Below are 18201 nucleotides of genomic sequence, written 5' to 3'. Positions count from 1 at the left end.
ACACCTATTTTGCTGCTTTTTTCATGTTTTAATTTGGCGTGTCCTTATGGAGAATTGTTGCTATTGGTATTTTTATACTCACTTTCCTTAAATATGTTTTATAATCAATACGGCATGGAATATTGGTGGAACTTTCAATTAATTGAGGTATATAAAAACTTTTAAATTCTGAGGAGAGCCAACTAAATTGCCTACAGTGGAAACACTGTTAGGCAGACGACAGTGTTGCTTGTTGTGGTCTGTGGAGTCTTCATTAGGTCGATGTTGTGATGTTTTTGTCTTTTGTAGGTTAGAATATATGGGCAATTGCAACTAGAACTCCATTTTTTTAAACTACACCACGAATAAAAATCTCGAAATAGTTTTGAGCACTGTGTTACTAATTTTAACTAGTATTACAATAAAACATCAGGTGTACAAAGTGTAGTTAGATTATAATCATTATTGATTTTTTGTTACTTAACCTAAAAGCTAAGTTTCTAGGCTAATATTACAATGAATTTAGGTTGCTTTAAAAACAATTTATTGTGTTAGTTTATTGAATCCATTTTCTTCATTTGTACAAATTACAAGAGCAGAAGTTTTTGGAAAATGCTATCATCGTTTTAAAACGGAAACATTTCATCTAATGTCAGTGGCCCCCCCTCCTTGGAGAATAATATTTTTTGGTACAGATGAATTTGCTTTGAAGAGTGTCCAACCATTGTGTGCAAAACTGTAAGTTATTTTAAGTTTATGGTTCTGGTATCTGTATGAAAAACTGTATCGCTTCAAAGATTGTTGTTTTGTATAGGTCTACAAATAATATTAATTAGTAACTATCCCATATGAAATCAAAGATAATGTTTTTTAGATGTATTGAGATTTAATGTAATCTCCCAGAATTCTGGAGGAATTTGCAGATGGTCTACTGTTAATAATGAGATTTCATTGTAAAAACTTTCGGTACTTTGGGATTATACTGTCCCACACCCAGACATGAATCGTTATTTAACATTTTGCTTCTACCGATTACTAGATTAGCGTAGAACAATATTTCGTCAATATTAAACAAGAATCGTCTTATCACAAACCCCTCCCCATCCTCAGACAGAGGTCAAAGTCGAGCGGTCTAGTAGATAACGTGATTGCAGAGTCTCGCCGCCCGTTCAGCTGGTGCGTCGCTTTGTTGTACTTCCGTGTTTTACCCCTACATTTCTCCAAACACAAAAATTCAACAAAGACAAACATTACCAAACAAAAACTAAACTCTTTATTGAAAAAAAACACACAAAACTTGTTTTTATTCTTGATCACACTCCGCCACCCAAAATGCGAGTGTCTCCGGCCATCAGCGTGGACTTCGGCAGGTGCTGCCCCGCGCTGATGTCAATGCAAGAAAAACCATGTGATGCCGTGCGGCCTGCCGTAATCGGGATTCTCAAGAAAGATAAGATAACAGCGACAACAATATGATCACAATACCTGGAAATGCTTGTTTATTGATGGAATGTTAGTTCTGTTACTCAACTACATCTTTTTATTAAGTTCTAAGTTCATTGAAAAAAGTGTAAGCGTTGGGGGCATATTACGGAATCTGACCCCATTAACAATTGATAATCGTTGTAAGTTTGTAATTTTGTTATTAAAGAGTTGTTTTTTCATTCTATCATGTTTGTTTCTATAAATTTATATTTTTGTGTTTCTTCACACTGGTGTGGTCGGTATAATCCCAAAGTACCGAACTTTCTCATGGTATCTATATAATAGATTAGATGGGGTACTGAATAAATTGTTAGGGATTGTTGCTGGCAGTCCTTAGAGGTTATGAAGATATTTTACTTACTGGTAATTATAGTATATGGTTTTAAAAGCCATCACAGGCTGCTGGTAGATATTTTAAAATTGATATTTCTTTAGTAAATTGGAGAGCCTTCAGGTCCTTAAATGTTTTAGATATTTGGTATAATACATTTTTTTGTCTAGTCCATTTATTACTTCCTTGCCATCCAGGCTCTCTCTTCGAACCGTGCGATAAGTATTTCCATGGTAGGATAGTGTACAACTGAAAATTAAACCATTCCATGGAACACTGTTAAGATCGAAAATATGAATGGAGGAGAAGTACGAATGACAGATTTCAGTGTTGGAGAAAATATCCTTTAATTTTGAAAAAGGAGAAAAAAAGTCAAACCTACTAATGAAATGTCTTCTTCACAAATCGAACGTGCTGTATTGCTGCAACAAATGGAGCTCAAGAAAATTCAAATAGAAAATAAAATATGTAAATACAGCTATGGAGACAGATGAGCTTCTTGATTCATAGAGTAATAAAATTTACCAATAAACTTTATTTAGAATATAAAACATCACTTAAAAGAACAAAAATACTATAAATTAATACAATTTTATTTATGAGTGTGAATGTGTTGTGTGTGTCTAATTTACTGGTGTGCTTTTATAACTTAGTGAACAAATACAATTAAATATTTAAATTAGTTTACATTCACAAAATGATGTGCTAAATCAGTCTTTGGAATAATTCAAATTCAAATTCAAATATCTTTATTACATGAACATTAAGTACAGTAATTTTGTCAAGTTTTACAATAGAATATAAAGTAAGATATACATATACACATAGAGAGAGAGTTTATACAGCTTCTTTGAACTCTTCTATGTTGTAGATTGTCTTCTTAAGAAGGAAATTTTTAAGTGGTTCCTTTAGTGCATTTCCAGTTAGACTTTGTAAGTTCTCTGGTAGTAGATTTCTAAATTTTCTTCCTGCATAGGATGGTTTTTTCTCAAAAAGTGCTGTTCTATGCTGAGGCAGTATATATCTAGAGGCGTGGCGGGTAGGGTAGTTGTGGACATCTCCAAGGGTTTGCAGATTGAGTCGGGAAACATGTATGATAGATTCATAAATATAAAGAGCTGGTACAGTGAGTATCCCCAGAGTTTGGAATGCTTCTCTGCAGCTTTGTTGAGGCTCAAGATTGGCAAGGGATCTAATTGCTCTTTTTTGCAGTATCAGAATCTTATTCAGATTTCCATTAGAAGTACCCCAGATGATTAAGCCATATCTTATATGAGACTCAACAAGCGCATAGTACGCAGCCTTAGCTGCTGCTTGAGTACAAACTGTTTTTATACGTTTCATAACGTAAATTCCAGTGCATATCTTGTTGGAGATAGTGTTTACATGTTCAGTCCACGAAAGTCCACTGTCAAGTGTTAAGCCCAGAAATTTGACTTGGTTGAGGACAGTTATATCTGGGACATCTGCAGGTATTCCTTTTTTCTTGCTAAAGTGCACTTGTGTTGTCTTTTCAGTATTTAATGCCAGGTCATTTGATACACTATACTTAACAGCTCCTTGTAAAGCTGTTAGTGAGTTAGTAGATAGTTCTTCCGTAGAGTCATTTTTAACAAGGAGTGTAGTGTCATCTGCATACATTATACAGTCAGTACTATAGTTTTCAATAAAAGCTGGGAAGTCATTGGTGAATAGTATAAAAAGTATGGGGCCGAGCACGGATCCTTGAGGGACTCCTCTTGTTAGTGGTTTTTGAGTTGATATATATGAGCTAGTAAGGCCAGATTTGGTATCCTGGACCTCCACAACTTGAGATCTTCCTTGTAAGTAGCTTATGAACCACATGTTCTCTTTACCTCTTATACCAAGAGTTTTGAGCTTTTCGGAAATAAGATCGTGTCCCAGGCAGTCGAAGGCCTTGCTGTAGTCAATGAAAAGAGCTGTTACATACTTTTCTTCATCAATACTGTCAATAATTGATTCAACCAGGCTTATGATTGCAGAAATTGTAGATTTGCCCTTTTGAAATCCATGCTGGTTATCTGCTATTAAATTATGGTGTTTAAGGTAAACCATCAGCCTGTTCAGCACAAGTTTCTCTATAACTTTTGAGAAAGTCGATATCAGTGAGATGGGCCTATAGTTTTGGGGCTCTGATTTTAGTCCTTTTTTGTGCTTTGCATAGACTTTAGAAACTTTGAGCTTTGTAGGGAAGTGGCCTTGGGCAAAAGACTTGTTGACTATGGCTGCGAGAGGATGGGAGATTTCTTGCGCACAGTATTTAACAATTTTTGAAGAGTATTCATCTAAACCACTGGATGATTTATTTTTAAGATTCTGAATTACCTTTTGTACTTCTATCCAGGTTGTAGGTGTTAGTTTAAATGATTGTATCGGAGGAGTGTGTAGGAGATTCTGGTCCTCATCTATTCTGTCAGTTGGTAGTAAATTATTTTGTTCTATTGTGATATCTGCTATTTGGGTGAAATAGGTGTTGAGGTTTTCAGCTACTTCCTCTGGGTCATCTATAGTTATATTGTTAATGTTAAGCTTAGGGCATGTTTGACTAGTCTTATTGCTAAGTCTCTCACTATTTATAACACTCCATAGTGCTTTTGTTGTGTTGTCAGAGTTTTGTATATATTGAAGGTTAACTTGTTGACGCAGCAATTTTAGCTTTTGGTCATAAAAATTTCTTTCTATTCACCATTTCTTCTTTGTCTCTAGTGTTTCCTGTTGTTTCATAAATGTTAAGAGCTCGTATATATGAGGCTTTCATCTCTGCACACTCTGAGTCGTAGTAACGTGATGGCTTACTGCCAACTCTGGTTTTGCTTTTCCTCTTTGGACAGGCGATGTCTAGGGCAATGCTGAGTATCTCGTTGAAGTTGTTGTAGGCTGTTTCTGCGTCTTCAGCATTGTTGACAATGTCCCAGTTCTTAATGGATAGTAAAGATTTGAGATTTTCCAGATTTTGTTTGCCTAGTTTACGCTTAAGACTGATGGATGTATTTTTGTCATGAATAAAGTCCACACTACAAAGCTGGCCTGTATGATCAGAGAGACCAGTTTGTAAGATGGTTGCAGCAACTTTTTCTTCTGAGATACTAGTACATATGCAGTCTATAGAGGTGTTTGTTTCAGCTGTGACACGAGTTGCAGGGAGTGCAAGTCTTCTCATATTTTGCATGGTCAGTTCATCATTAAACATTACACTGCCAGGATTGTTACTTCTAAGACTGTCAATATTTATGTCACCCATGACAATAACTTATATGCATAATGCCCAACATCTTTCCAACATAAATAGTAATAACATTTTGCCTACAATTTAAATAATTTTTCAAACCATATAGAACCAGTAGGTTTTGTTCAATAAATACTACTTACGTATAAATTTTTTGCTATATATTTCTTTATTTGCTTGGTTCTTGAAAACAACATACTTATCACTGTATTGAGTATTAATTAAAAAAATACACTAGAAAAAAATACGGCCATGTTTGATAAAACTAAAATGACATATGAAATAATAAAATACCTATTTAATACGATAAATAAGCCGTAAAAATTTATAAACTAAAAGCAACTCTCTATTAAATTACAAGAAAAATTTCATACCAAAACAAAAATGAAGTACCATTGAAAACACAGGTTTCATCATGTCTTGATGCATTTCAATACCTCAATCTTTTGTAACAGCATTTTTAAAGTGGTCTCCCACTGCAACTTCTTCTTCTCTCTCGAAAATAGGATTATTGCCAAGGTGATATCAAAAATTATCTTTTGAAATGTTATGCAGAGTTGCACAGCACACAATGAGTGTGGAAGTTCTTTCAGAGAAATCTGCAAGAGGTTCCCTACTATAAGAAACCTTTTTTTTAATTTGACAGGAAACTCTCAACAATAACTCTTTACTAAACATGCAGCTGAGTATTATAGGGATGTTTGAAGTGAGTAATAAGCCATTATGAAATGCCATACTCCAAGTCCACCAACAGATAAACAGCCCCATCATATCTGATAACTTTTCATCATAACTTTTCTCACCTGGTTCTACCTCAAAATTCTCGAGTCGTGAACTCAAACCTCATTACCAAACCAATCTGTGTATAGTAAAATACACCAATAACCAAAGGCAGCCTAAAACAAGTCTGCCACAAGAGTCAAGCATCATTTATTTCTCTTATTGAATTTGGAAATTTAACACAATGATGTGCTCGGTCAATGATACAGTTCATAATATTGTGAAAAAGTCTTAAAAACTACTGAGCGATCGACTCCAGATTTATTAAAATCTTCAGCCACACCAAAATGAAAACTGGTATTAGCTACAACGTGTAAGACAATTCCATTTTCTCCTTTAGTGGTAAAGCTTTTCCATGTGTACACTTTCAGACAATAAAATAATATTCACTTTCATCCTTAAACTGTAAAAGTTGTGTGTCAATGATATGACAACATTCACAGACTTACACTCATAAATGTGCATGAATATCGGCCTGATATGGAGTCTGACTTATGTCAGGCTCCAGAAATATGAAACAGAAGGGTAGTAGGTGTTAAGTAGTCAAAATACTACGGAGTCTGGGAAATGTGAAGGAGTAGTACCGTGCTATCCTTTGGTAGGACTTCATTTTTGTTCACTTGACATGAAGTAATTGCTTCAAAATCAGTATAATGAAGCAAGTAGCCTACTAATTTTTATTCACCTCACTCATTGTGATATAAAACAGATCACAAATAGCTGTTTAGTGAAATATTTGTGAATTGCTATATACTAGTAGGCTAGTACTAGCTTAGCACTTCTGGAGGGATAAAATGGTGGGATGGAAAGGAGTTCGTGCTGAATGTAACTCTGGGTAGACACTCCTTTCATTTATTTGTCTTGTGTCTAGTTTTGTTTTTTTATAATTTTTACTTTATTTGTAAACTAAAGTGTATAGTCTATATATATTTTTTAAAGTATATGACAAAAAGTGTACATATTGTTTGTTTTGGAATTGTTAATACAAAATGTAAAGTTTTGTTTGAGTGGCTAAAATGAATATAAGTATATTTTTACGAATTTTCTACTTTTGATCATAAAAATGTACCACTATTCTGATAAGTTAAATTTTAATTGTTTTCAAACTATACAGCTTATTTTTGTGAGTAAATTGGTGTATAACAAATTATATTTTGCTCATTATATAATTGTACAGGAAAACAATATTTTAAATATGTTCAAAGGGTCGATTGGGTTCTTATCATGTCATTCGGAGGGTTACTCTCTTTCAGTTTACAAATCTACAAAACTGAAGGCGTCTACATTTGTATTTCCTTCTGCCTTTGAGAAACAAGGATACATACAAGTCTTTTCCTTTATATTCCACTAGCGGGCCCGGCGCGCTTTGCTGCGCATTTCAATAATTTTTTGCAAAAGTTGCCCGCGGCTTCGCACGCAATTTCCCGTTGAAAACAGTACACTATATTCACTTATTCTTTTTCTATCACATTCTAAACATTGCTGAGATAATTGATAGTCGTTCCATCGTGAGCCTCTTGGGCGTATTATGAAGGTATGTACCATATTCCTGCCTCTATCTAGCTGTTACCCACGGCTTCGCACGCAAATCTTAAGAACCGAAGTCCTTATATTACTTAGTAAATTTTTTTTTTTTTACTATAATAAATTTTAGATTAAATTAGTTATATCTCCGATGCCACGATTGAGCTTGCTTTGTTGTCTCGATCGAGAGAATATGTACACACGGAGTTTTGAGAACCATACTTCTGTCAAAAAAAACAACTAAGGTTGATTTTATAACATTCTTTATATTTGTAGCCAACGTAAGATAGTAATTATGATATCTGCATTACTCTTCTGATCAAGCATGAGCATGGTTTATATTAAATAAATATTGCAGTTAAAGGTGAATTTTTACGTCAAATTTGAATTGTATTATCTGGATAGTAAAGTCTATGTTTAACAGTGATTGCAAAAACAGTTTAAACAAAATTTGTCGTTTCTCTTAAGCTTACTCTATGCTTTAAAACTATAAGTGTAATATATGTTTACAAAGAACAGCTGATTAAAAATTTGAAAAGACGTTAACATATGTTTGCTGCAATGCATTTCTTATGGGTATTTCTGTAACCAGTGGGGCGGAATCCTGAATCGGGAAAGGGATGGGCATAGCTTATAAACCTTCTCCGTGGAAAAATACATATACGTACAAATTTTCATCATGATCGGTCCAATAGTTCACGATTCCATAAAGGACAAACATACAAACATTCATTTTTATATATATAGATTACCTAGATATTAGTTTTATTTGAGGTTGAAAATGTGTGATTACAGTTGGAATAAAGATTTTAATTTAATTAGTTTGGTTAATACAGGTAGTGGCCTAGGTGGTCTGATACATACTTCCTGTAGGTTATATTAAACACTGTTAGTAATTGTACTGTTCAATATTTGAATATTAAATCATCATTAACATTAATCCTCTTGTTTGAAGAATAAAAATATTTGGATGTGGTGTTACATTTTGAATCAATATTAAAAATGTGCCAATGTAACATTCGGTTTTATTTTAATATGAAATATATATCAAAATGTTACATCAGATCTGATTGTAAATGGGACGGTTCAAGAACATATTGAAGCAGTTGTATGATGTAATCCTATTTTAGTTCAGTCTATTAACAAATGGATATCTCTATTGTATTCTATGAGCATTTTTATAATAACCACAAAATGCCTACAGATGCTGGTAAAGAAATATATTTGACTGTTTGATCGAAGAACAAAGCAATAAATTGAATTGTTTAAGAAATGTTTGGTTCACTGTGTGTTGATGAAAATTGTATTTAATATTCATTTCTTCTAGTCCTAAGGATACATGCTAATTTCACACACATGAAATAATATATTCACAGATAATTTTTAAAATATAAATTTAATATTTTTACACAACTTATTAAACATTTCAACATTTTATGTACTGTATTTTATTTAAAACATACTTTAATATTCATATGCATTGTAAATATTTATTGTTGTAAGCAAATGTAAGAAAAATTGTTTTTGAGATTGCCATATTGTCTGGTTTCAGGAGGATAACTAGTGTACTGTAATTTGTTTACAGTCGCACTGGGACCCTCATGAGTGACTTGGCGATTGTGTCGAGACCAGGCTCTGTGGTCCGAGCATTTGCAGAAGATGAGAAACTGCCTGTTATTGAGTGGCCATTCAACCATAGTGTGATCGAGAATAAGTTTGACCTTGGCATTGTAGTATCATTTGGTCATTTGATCCCTAAGGCGATCATCAGTGCAATTCCTTTGTGAGTACTTAATTCATTGGTATATATAATGCAATATTTCTAGAGGGGTTAAAAGACACCCAATAAAATAAGTTTGACCTTGGCATTGTAGTATCATTTGGTCATTTGATCCCTAAGGCGATCATCAGTGCAATTCCTTTGTGAGTACTTAATTCATTGGTATATATAATGCAATATTTCTAGAGGGGTTAAAAGACACCCAATAAAATAAGTTTGACCTTGGCATTGTAGTATCATTTGGTCATTTGATCCCTAAGGCGATCATCAGTGCAATTCCTTTGTGAGTACTTAATTCATTGGTATATATAGTGCAACATTTACAGAGGGGTTAAGAGACAAAAATTAAAACAAGTTTGACCATAGAATTGTGGTAACATTAATTTTGTCATTTGATCCCTAAAGGAAATTTGGTTTTGTATTCTTCAATTTGATAGTTCACCATATGGGGATTGCATTTAAAAGTTAATGTTTCCTTCTCTTATTTGTCATTTTAAAAACATGTCAGAATGGAAAAACTCCTGTTAACAAACTAAGTTGACAATTTGTAACTATGGACAATACACCATTTAATATTATTTTATCATATTAAATATTAATATGCAAAACAAAATATTAATTGGGATGTTGAAAAATTATACTACATTATTTTAACTAATATATTTTCCATTCTACCATTTTTCTGAAAATACTTATATACAATGTCATTAATATTAGTGGGAGTTTCAATAGTAAATAATAGGCTTGGAATGGCTGAAAAATGTTTCCTTGTTCAGTACATATAAAATGCAATAAAAGTTTCTAGAAGTAGTTGCTGTATTTTGTCTGCTGTCATAATATTTACATGGTATTAAATTAAAACATCCACACATACATCTTTCAATGTTGTGTTCTTGAAGTAAAGACTAGGCTTGTTAACATAATGTTATTTTTATTCCAGAGGTATTCTGAATGTTCATGGGAGCTTACTACCGAGGTGGAGGGGAGCCGCACCCATACTCTACGCAGTAATGAATGCTGACCCTGAAACTGGTGTCACTATCATGAAGATAGAACCTCACAAGTAAATGATACACATGTATTACATTGTAGTTAAGGAAATAAAAGAAAAAATATTTGTATAAACCATGGTTCATAATATGACATACAAAGTTATTTCTGACTTTCGTCTACAAAATTTGATTATGACAAATAAAAGTTAGAGTTTGCCAAATTGCACCTGAGACAAATTTTGGGGAGTTACTCCAATTCAGCCTTATAAAATAATAAAGTACTGGCAGTTTGTTGCATATTCTGAGTCTATGGTTTATAAATATGACAAATTTACTTCACATCATTCATCGAAATTAGAGGAGTTTGATAATTTTTCTACCTTAGTAGAAACAGCTGGTAGCAGAAATGGGGATGAATTCAGCATATACCATCAAAATATAAGGAGCGTTAGACACAAGGTTTCGGAGCTCTGCTTGTCATGGGCTCGGGCCCCTGATATAATCTGCCTCACAGAACACTGGTATGGGCGATGGGAGTTGGTGGTAATCCACAGTATTCATGTGTAACATCTTTCTGTCGGAAAAATTCCGCTGGCGGTGGGGTGGCCATCTTTAGACACAATGAGTCAATATTTGATTTCTCTGTAACACGGCTGGCCGAGCTGGAAATTGAATTTTCAAATGAAGATTGCTTTGAATGCGCAATTGTAAAAATTAGAGTTTAAAGTTGGTGATCAGTCTTTCTTGGACACTTCAGTAATTAATTTGGTTTGTGTCTATCGTCCACCTTGTAAAAACAAAAACGATTTTTTGCTAAAAATGGAGCAGCTGTTGACTGGCCTATTTAAGGCGAAATCAACGAACTATAATATGTGGGGACTTTAACTTGAACTTTTTAGCAAGTAACGATTCTCATGTTACATTATTACGACAAGTATTTTTCTCCTTTAACATGAGGGAAATTTTAAATCAAACCAACAAGATTAACTGCAACCGGTGCATCTCTTCTGGATAATGTTTTTACAGATGTTCAAAGTAACATCCGATGTGAGGTGACATTTTAATGGATTGTCCGATCATCATTCTCAAATTATTTATCTCACCAAGTGTCTGAGGGTAGAAAGGGTCTCTATTTTAAAACGAGTGTTCTCCAAGAACCAGATTCAAAATTTCAAGTCCATAACTGGCTTCAAACGGATTGGTCCATTTTATCAACATTAAAGGATGTGAATTCAAAGTTTGAAGCATTCATGAATTTTAATTAATAAAGCTTTTTCAGTCTCCTTCCCCGTTTAAAGAGTCGAGGCCTAAACAAAAATACAATGCAACTTTTGAGTTTGATTACAAAATTAAGAGATGGCGTCCAAAAACAGAGATCTATCAATTTTGGTTAGGGATTTTGGTGATCCGGATTTGAAACGCTGCTCAATCGCGTCGTACTATTCTGAGGAATCTTGTAAACTGCCGTAAACGTTTACTAACATCTAGAGCAATTTCCGATAGCGACAACAAACAAAAGACAGTTTGGGAAATTATCAAACGTGAAACTAGAGACACGAAACCGCCGCATGAAAATATTGCTTTGTTGAATGGAGGAGTTGTGGTTGATTCACCTGGGGAAGTTGCTAGCATGTTTAATTCAGTCTTCTGTGGTGTGCAACCAATTTGATGGCTTGCGTTTGGATAGTGGAGCATTGTTCACGTGGAAGAAATTATCCCTCAATCTTTCTTTATTATGCCAATCACACCGGATGAGATAGAAAAATGCATCATATCAATGAAAACCAAAAAGTCTTCGGGGTTGATGAAATGTCCGCTTGGTTGTTGAAGCAATGTTTACGGTTGTTTTCTAAATCAAATGTGTATTCTGTTCAATGAATCAATTGCAGGTGGTGTTTTCCCAAATTGTTTCAAAATAGCTAAAGTTTGTAACCATTTTTTAAGAAAGGTGATCGGGAATGTGCGGACAACTACAGACCGGTGTCTCTCTTGCCTACTTTATCTAAGTGCTGGAGAGACTCGTTTGTTCTCGTTTGACTGCCTTTTTACAGCGCCACAATGTACTGGTCCCCAAATCAGTTTGGATTTAGACAGAATCATTCAACAGCTGACGCAGTGATTTCTCTTGTTGACCAAATTATTGACCACCTAGAAAAAACGCCAGGCAGCCTTAGGAATCTTTTGCGACCTTTCAAAGGCGTTCGATCGTGTAGGACCATAGCATATTGTGTTCTAAAGCTGGAAGGTTATGGAGTTAGAGGCGTAGCTCTTCATGGCTACAATCGTATTTGACTCACAGGCAGCAGTTCGTTCAGGTTGGGTTTTTCGAAATCAGGTTTGATTGAGAACATAGTATGGGGTGCCGCAGGGTTCCATTCTAGGCCCATTACTTTTTATCCTCTACATTAACGATATTCATGTGTGCAGGAGGGACGCAAATTTGGTACTCTACGCGGATGATGCTACGGTTCTTCTCGGTGGCTCGGATAGTGATGTGGACCTACACGAGCATCTTCCCCTCGTAAATATTGACAGTTGGCTCTCGAAAAATAACCTAATGTTGAATGCTAAGAAAAACCACATTTATTCAGTTTCTAACAAAAAATAAGCAACACTCTGAATTTATTGATTAACATAAATGAAACTTCATTAGAACCATCTAAATCTACGTGTTTCCTGGGTGTAACCATCGATAGTAGATTGCAGTGGTCTTCTCATGTATCTGGGTTGTGTGGTAAACTGAGTCAAGTGTGTTTTGCATTACGAACTCTGAGTACTTTTATGGACAGAGATGGGTTGGTGACTGCTTACCACGGGTGTTTCGCTTCGTTGTTGGCGTATGGGATTGAGGTCTCTGGGGTGGAGCCTCTCCTGCAGAACATGCATTTTTGGTCCAAAAGAGAGCTGTACGGATCATATGCAGGGTCCCCAAATCTTCATTCATGCCGTGGTTTATTTAGGAATCTCAACATTCTAACAATGACATCCCTTTACATTTTTAGAGTTGTCATGTATGTGAGGAAGCATTCTGTGTCAGATTCCGTCAGTGGGAAGCACTCATGCCTACCCGACGAGGCACGGCACTTTGCTTCGTACTCCCTCACATCGATTTGTCCCTGCAACGAGACTAGAGTGATGCACGCGGGTGTAATTTTTTATAATGCTCTCTCTCAAACTTTGAAGGAGGTTTGTGAACTGACAATTTTTAAAAGAAACCTGAGGAGATACTTAATAGTAAAGGAATTTTATAGTGTAAATGAATTCCTCCCTGACAGTGGCTTTTAAATTTTAATTTAAATAATTGTTTTTTTGTGTACTTATTTCTTTCTTTTGACTACTATTCAATGTGATTTTGTTGATAGCACTTTTAATATTTAAGTTTAGATTTATACTATATTGACGATTGTGATGTACTTCTGTGTACCTTATGCAATAAAAAAGAATTGAATTGAAAGAATTGAATTGAATTGAATCAATAAATAAAAAATAAACCAAAATCAAAATGGATTGGTATACAGACACATTTTATTTATAAATGCTTAAGATCATACCAGAATCCACGGATAGTCAGGTTGGCTGTACAATAGGCTAGAATACAACGCGTTTGACACTGGCAATATTGTGAGACAGTACAGGTGTCCAGTACCACCTAACGAGACAACACCACAGCTCACTGACAGGTTAGTGGTGTGTGGAACCAGACTACTCATGCATTGTGTTGTCAACAGGTTTGACACTGGCAGTATTGTGAGACAATAGCTCCTAACAAGACAACACCTCAGGTCACTGACAGGTTAGTGGTGTGTGGAACCAGACTACTCATGCATTGTGTAGTACAACAGGTTTGACACTGGCAGTATTGTGAGACAGTACAGGGGTCCAATAGCGCTCCTAACGAGACAACACCTCAGGTCACTGACAGGTTAGTGGTGTGTGGAACCAGACTACTCATGCATTGTGTTGTACAACAGGTTTGACACTGGCAGTATTATGAGACAGTACAGGTGTGTCCAGTAGCTCCTAACGAGACAACGCCTCAGCTCACTGACAGGTTAGTGGTGTGTGGAACCAGACTACTCATGCATTGTGTTGTACAACAGGTTTGACACTGGCAGTATTGTCAGACAGTACAGGTGTCCAGTACTACCTAACGAGACAACGCCTCAGCTCACTGACAGGTTAGTGGTGTGTGGAACCAGACTACTTATGCATTGTGTTGTACTGACACTGGCAGTATTGTCAGACAGTACAGGTGTCCAGTAGCTCCTAACGAGACAACGCCTCAGCTCACTGACAGGTTAGTGGTGTGTGGAACCAGACTACTCATGCATTGTGTTGTACAACAGGTTTGACACTGGCAGTATTGTCAGACAGTACAGGTGTCCAGTAGCTCCTAACGAGACAACGCCTCAGGTCACTGACAGGTTGGCAGTGCAAGGAGCAAGACTACTCATGGAGTGCGTGAGAGACTTGCCACGGTGCCTAGAGATGGCAGCACCACAACCTGAATATGGGATCACTTATGGTGTGTAATCATAGTGGAAATACATTTACAGGTGCTTTACATTTTACAGTGAGTACAGTGAATACCTTTAAAGAGCGTGGAAGTATCAAATCTGTATTGAACTATATAAAAAGAAACTACAAAGTTGGAACAATGAATTAAAATTCATATGAGATTTGTTTATTTACTTCAACTGTTTATTTAAACTTTTCAGTCTTCCAAGTGTCACTGTTTTGGACAGTAAGATTTGTCCATCTTGTTTTAGAAATGCCATATGAAACTTTTCAGTGTTCATTATTAAAAAAAAACATCCAATACCTCTCAAGAGTTATAATCTGTGGATTTTTCATTCTTTTTGATCTACAAATGAATCATAACTATGTTAATGTACTAATATGCTATGTTATGATCCTAATATGTGTTTTTGCATTAACAAATCTATTCTAATAATAATAGTTTTCAGTTTTTCAGATAATAATCTCTTTCTAGAGAATGTCTGAAAATATTATTGTGAATTTCATATCTGTAATACATATACTATTTTTTGTTTCTATTTTTATCACAGTTACTGCAATTCTAACTTAATTTCATGCCGGTCCTATTATGGCAATTAATGATGGTATTGTATTGTAGGATTGAAATAAATAAATAAAAAAACTAATCTAGCAAATAAAGCCAATTATCACAGTTACTGCGAAACACATCATGTAAGGCTATAGGACAGCCGGAGAGTAGTAGTAATATGCATGTACTGCAGCCATGTGTTAATAAGTGTATGTCACTTTTGACCCTATCAGCTTAAAAATTAAGATTTGTAACGAAGGGTCTAGTTTACATTTAACTTCAGTATGTTCTTTTTCAGCACCAAGAGTGACAATGAAACTCTCTTACGTCAACTGGACAACAATGGGGGCTAAGCAGGTGTACGACCTTCACAGAGCAATATCACATCTATATTCTCTCACAACCAGTTGGCATGGAATCCAGACTAGGTTTGACAATCTTTAATCAACTGTCAATCAACTCATAAATAAAATGTTTGGTTGATTCAATTTCTTTTGTAGAAAAATATATGAGTTTATTAGCTATCATATAAGTAGGAGAAAAACTTCTTTTATAAAATAAACAAAATAAATGTTGTTTGATTTCAATCTTAGAGATGTAATAAATTACAATGAGACGTTTGATTTCAACCTTAGATGTTATAAATAACAGTAGTATAACTTATGCCACAATATTAAAACTATATATTAATTTATGGTTTTATAAAAAACATTATCTTATTGTAGAAAAATCAAAACTTATTTGTTTAGAATTATCCAAACCATTTTATACTAAAGTTGTGTTTGTTTGTTGTACAAAATAAACAAAATAAAATATAGAATAGAGCTTACAATATGCAATGGCAGTTTTGATTTTGTTTTCCACAGCTTTATAACTCAATATGTGTAACGTGTCTATAGTAAGGTTATCTACTATAAACCAATTACAACTATTTTTGGTTTAGTATAAGAGCGATCAATTGTGTTCTGAACTAATAATCCTTTATTTTAAGAATGCACAAGTTCCAATGGAATTCAATAATCAAACTCAGTATAAATTAATATTAATTTTAATGAAATTTTAAAATCAATAATACAGCAACGCCAAGCTATCTTTGTTACTTTTTAATTTATTCTCAATTATTTCATATTTTTAACACATCAAAAGTTCACAAGTCCAGTCTTAAAATTAACAATCAATCAATCATTCAATAATTGTGTCCTTCAAGTTCTCAGTGCTTATGTTTTCTACACAAACTCAAAATAAAAATCTTCATTAAACTTCAAAATTAAATAATCTTCTTCTAATATAAAATGAAACAAACAATAAAATAAGACTTCTTCTCAAAATAAAAATCAAACAAATTAAGGTAATATTAATATTTAATTTATGAACAAACACAATGTCCAACTAGTTAAACTCAAAACTGTATCAATTTCAAACTACTTATTTTCTGTAAATTTCCAATTTGCAAATTATTGAATTATCTAGAATTATCCGCTTGGCTTTGAATGTTAAATTTAGGAACTTGTTAAAATGTATATATAATCTCAGAAGATTAAATAAATTTTTCTTTTTCAGTAGATTATTCCTGATTAAACCAAATTGAACAGGAAAATATCATCAAGTAATTTTCTATTTCAGTATTAAATTCTAACTTTCACAGTACCTCGCACTTCTCCTGAAGACTTCACCAAGTAACCAAAATGACTATTATAGATTAATTAATTCAAACTTGAGACTTTAAATTTTGAAAAGAAACTTTAATCTTACAACTCAACCTTCTTGCCGAAAAATCAATACGGCAAGAGTAGGCTATCACTTAACACAACTACTCTCCCTGAGCACACAGCAAAGAATCCCCTGAAAACGTGGTTGAAGCCACCGGAAGGATCTAGAAGTCCCTCCCACCATCTAATCAAGCTAACATTGGCCAATCAAAATTGAGCAACACACAATGTCTGAGTTGAATGGTACCTATCCAACCCAGACCTGTAACCTATGCTCAATACCTAGATACAAAAGGAAGCTTCTAGCATTCCTCGAACCGAATTGACAAGAAATTCAGCACTGCTGGTAGGCTCACAATCTTACAATTCAGTTATTATGTTAATTCACAATTCTCTTAATAAAAATATAAAGATTCCTATAAATAATTAAATAATATAGGAAGCATCCTATATCATGTAATTAAAGTTAACTTTGATGCTCTTATTACATTCAACTACTACACACATTATTTTATTTCATTTATTCGTTTTACTAATGTTTGGTAAATATTTGCCCACTTAGGCTTTTAGATATAAAACTGGATCCCACAACTTCTGCTTCTAGTCCAAAGACAGTATCAGCATCTTCAAAACAGTCGGCTCTTGACTTCTTGAACTCCCCGACAGAGCCCAGTACGACACCACGATACTTCATAGACACATCCATCTCAAGGCCAGGAACAATATTCTACAACAAGCTGAACAGAACTATGAAGATTCAGTGTGGGGACGGTTTGTGTGTTTCTTGTGGTGGTGTGCGAATGGGTGGCAAGAACTTTATAAGCCCTCATGACTTTTATAATGGATATTTAACAAAAGTAAAGAAGACAGAATGGTATTTTACATAGTCTTCTGATTATTGTAATACAATGTGTATAGTCTTAGAAATCAATGGAGGTGATATTCTATGATCAGTAATGTTTAATTAAAGACTTGCTTAAATCTAAATTGCATGTAAGAAATACTTGCTGTACCAAAAAGTGAATAACTAGGTTTTGAGTAAGAAATGAGACTGTATTAGTATATAAAAGAGAACTAGTTATTTTATATTTTACGGATAAATAATAAAATATACACAAATAATTGTAATCCAATACTTTTCCTGTAACCAAATATATTTACCTTGTATGTTAATTTATTTCAATAACCATTACTGAATGTACAATGCATCAAACACATTGCCCATATAGGTAAGTGTGAATGTTGATATCTCTGATAAAGACCACTGTTTCTTAGACTTCTTGTAAGGGGCATTTTACCAGAAAGT

General features: G+C 34.3%; 1 protein-coding gene across 1 annotated transcript; it reads left to right on the top strand.

Annotated features, from left to right (window-relative positions):
* The first annotated feature begins 628 nt into the window (after positions 1-628).
* On the top strand, positions 629-17999 carry LOC124373384 (methionyl-tRNA formyltransferase, mitochondrial-like). The gene is made up of 6 exons (XM_046831756.1): positions 629-717; positions 8932-9129; positions 10067-10189; positions 14465-14643; positions 15485-15614; positions 17458-17999. The coding sequence occupies exons 1-6, from the start codon at positions 629-631 to the stop codon at positions 17780-17782; spliced, it is 1044 nt and encodes a 347-aa protein (XP_046687712.1). The 3' UTR covers positions 17783-17999.
* Positions 18000-18201: the final 202 nt, after the last annotated feature.

The sequence above is a fragment of the Homalodisca vitripennis genome, unplaced genomic scaffold, assembly GCF_021130785.1.
Source record: "Homalodisca vitripennis isolate AUS2020 unplaced genomic scaffold, UT_GWSS_2.1 ScUCBcl_5404;HRSCAF=12101, whole genome shotgun sequence".
NCBI classification, from domain to species: domain Eukaryota; kingdom Metazoa; phylum Arthropoda; class Insecta; order Hemiptera; family Cicadellidae; genus Homalodisca; species Homalodisca vitripennis.
This window is presented reverse-complemented; position numbering and strand designations above follow the sequence as displayed.

Bases quoted from the DNA above. Each gene is read 5' to 3' on its own strand.
- LOC124373384 (XM_046831756.1), top strand. From the start codon at position 629: ATGTCAGTGGCCCCCCCTCCTTGGAGAATAATATTTTTTGGTACAGAT. The intron at 10,190-14,464 runs GTAAATGATACA...GTTGTACAACAG, and splicing joins ATGAAGATAGAACCTCACAA to GTTTGACACTGGCAGTATTG. The intron at 15,615-17,457 runs GTTTGACAATCT...TTGCCCACTTAG, and splicing joins TGGCATGGAATCCAGACTAG to GCTTTTAGATATAAAACTGG.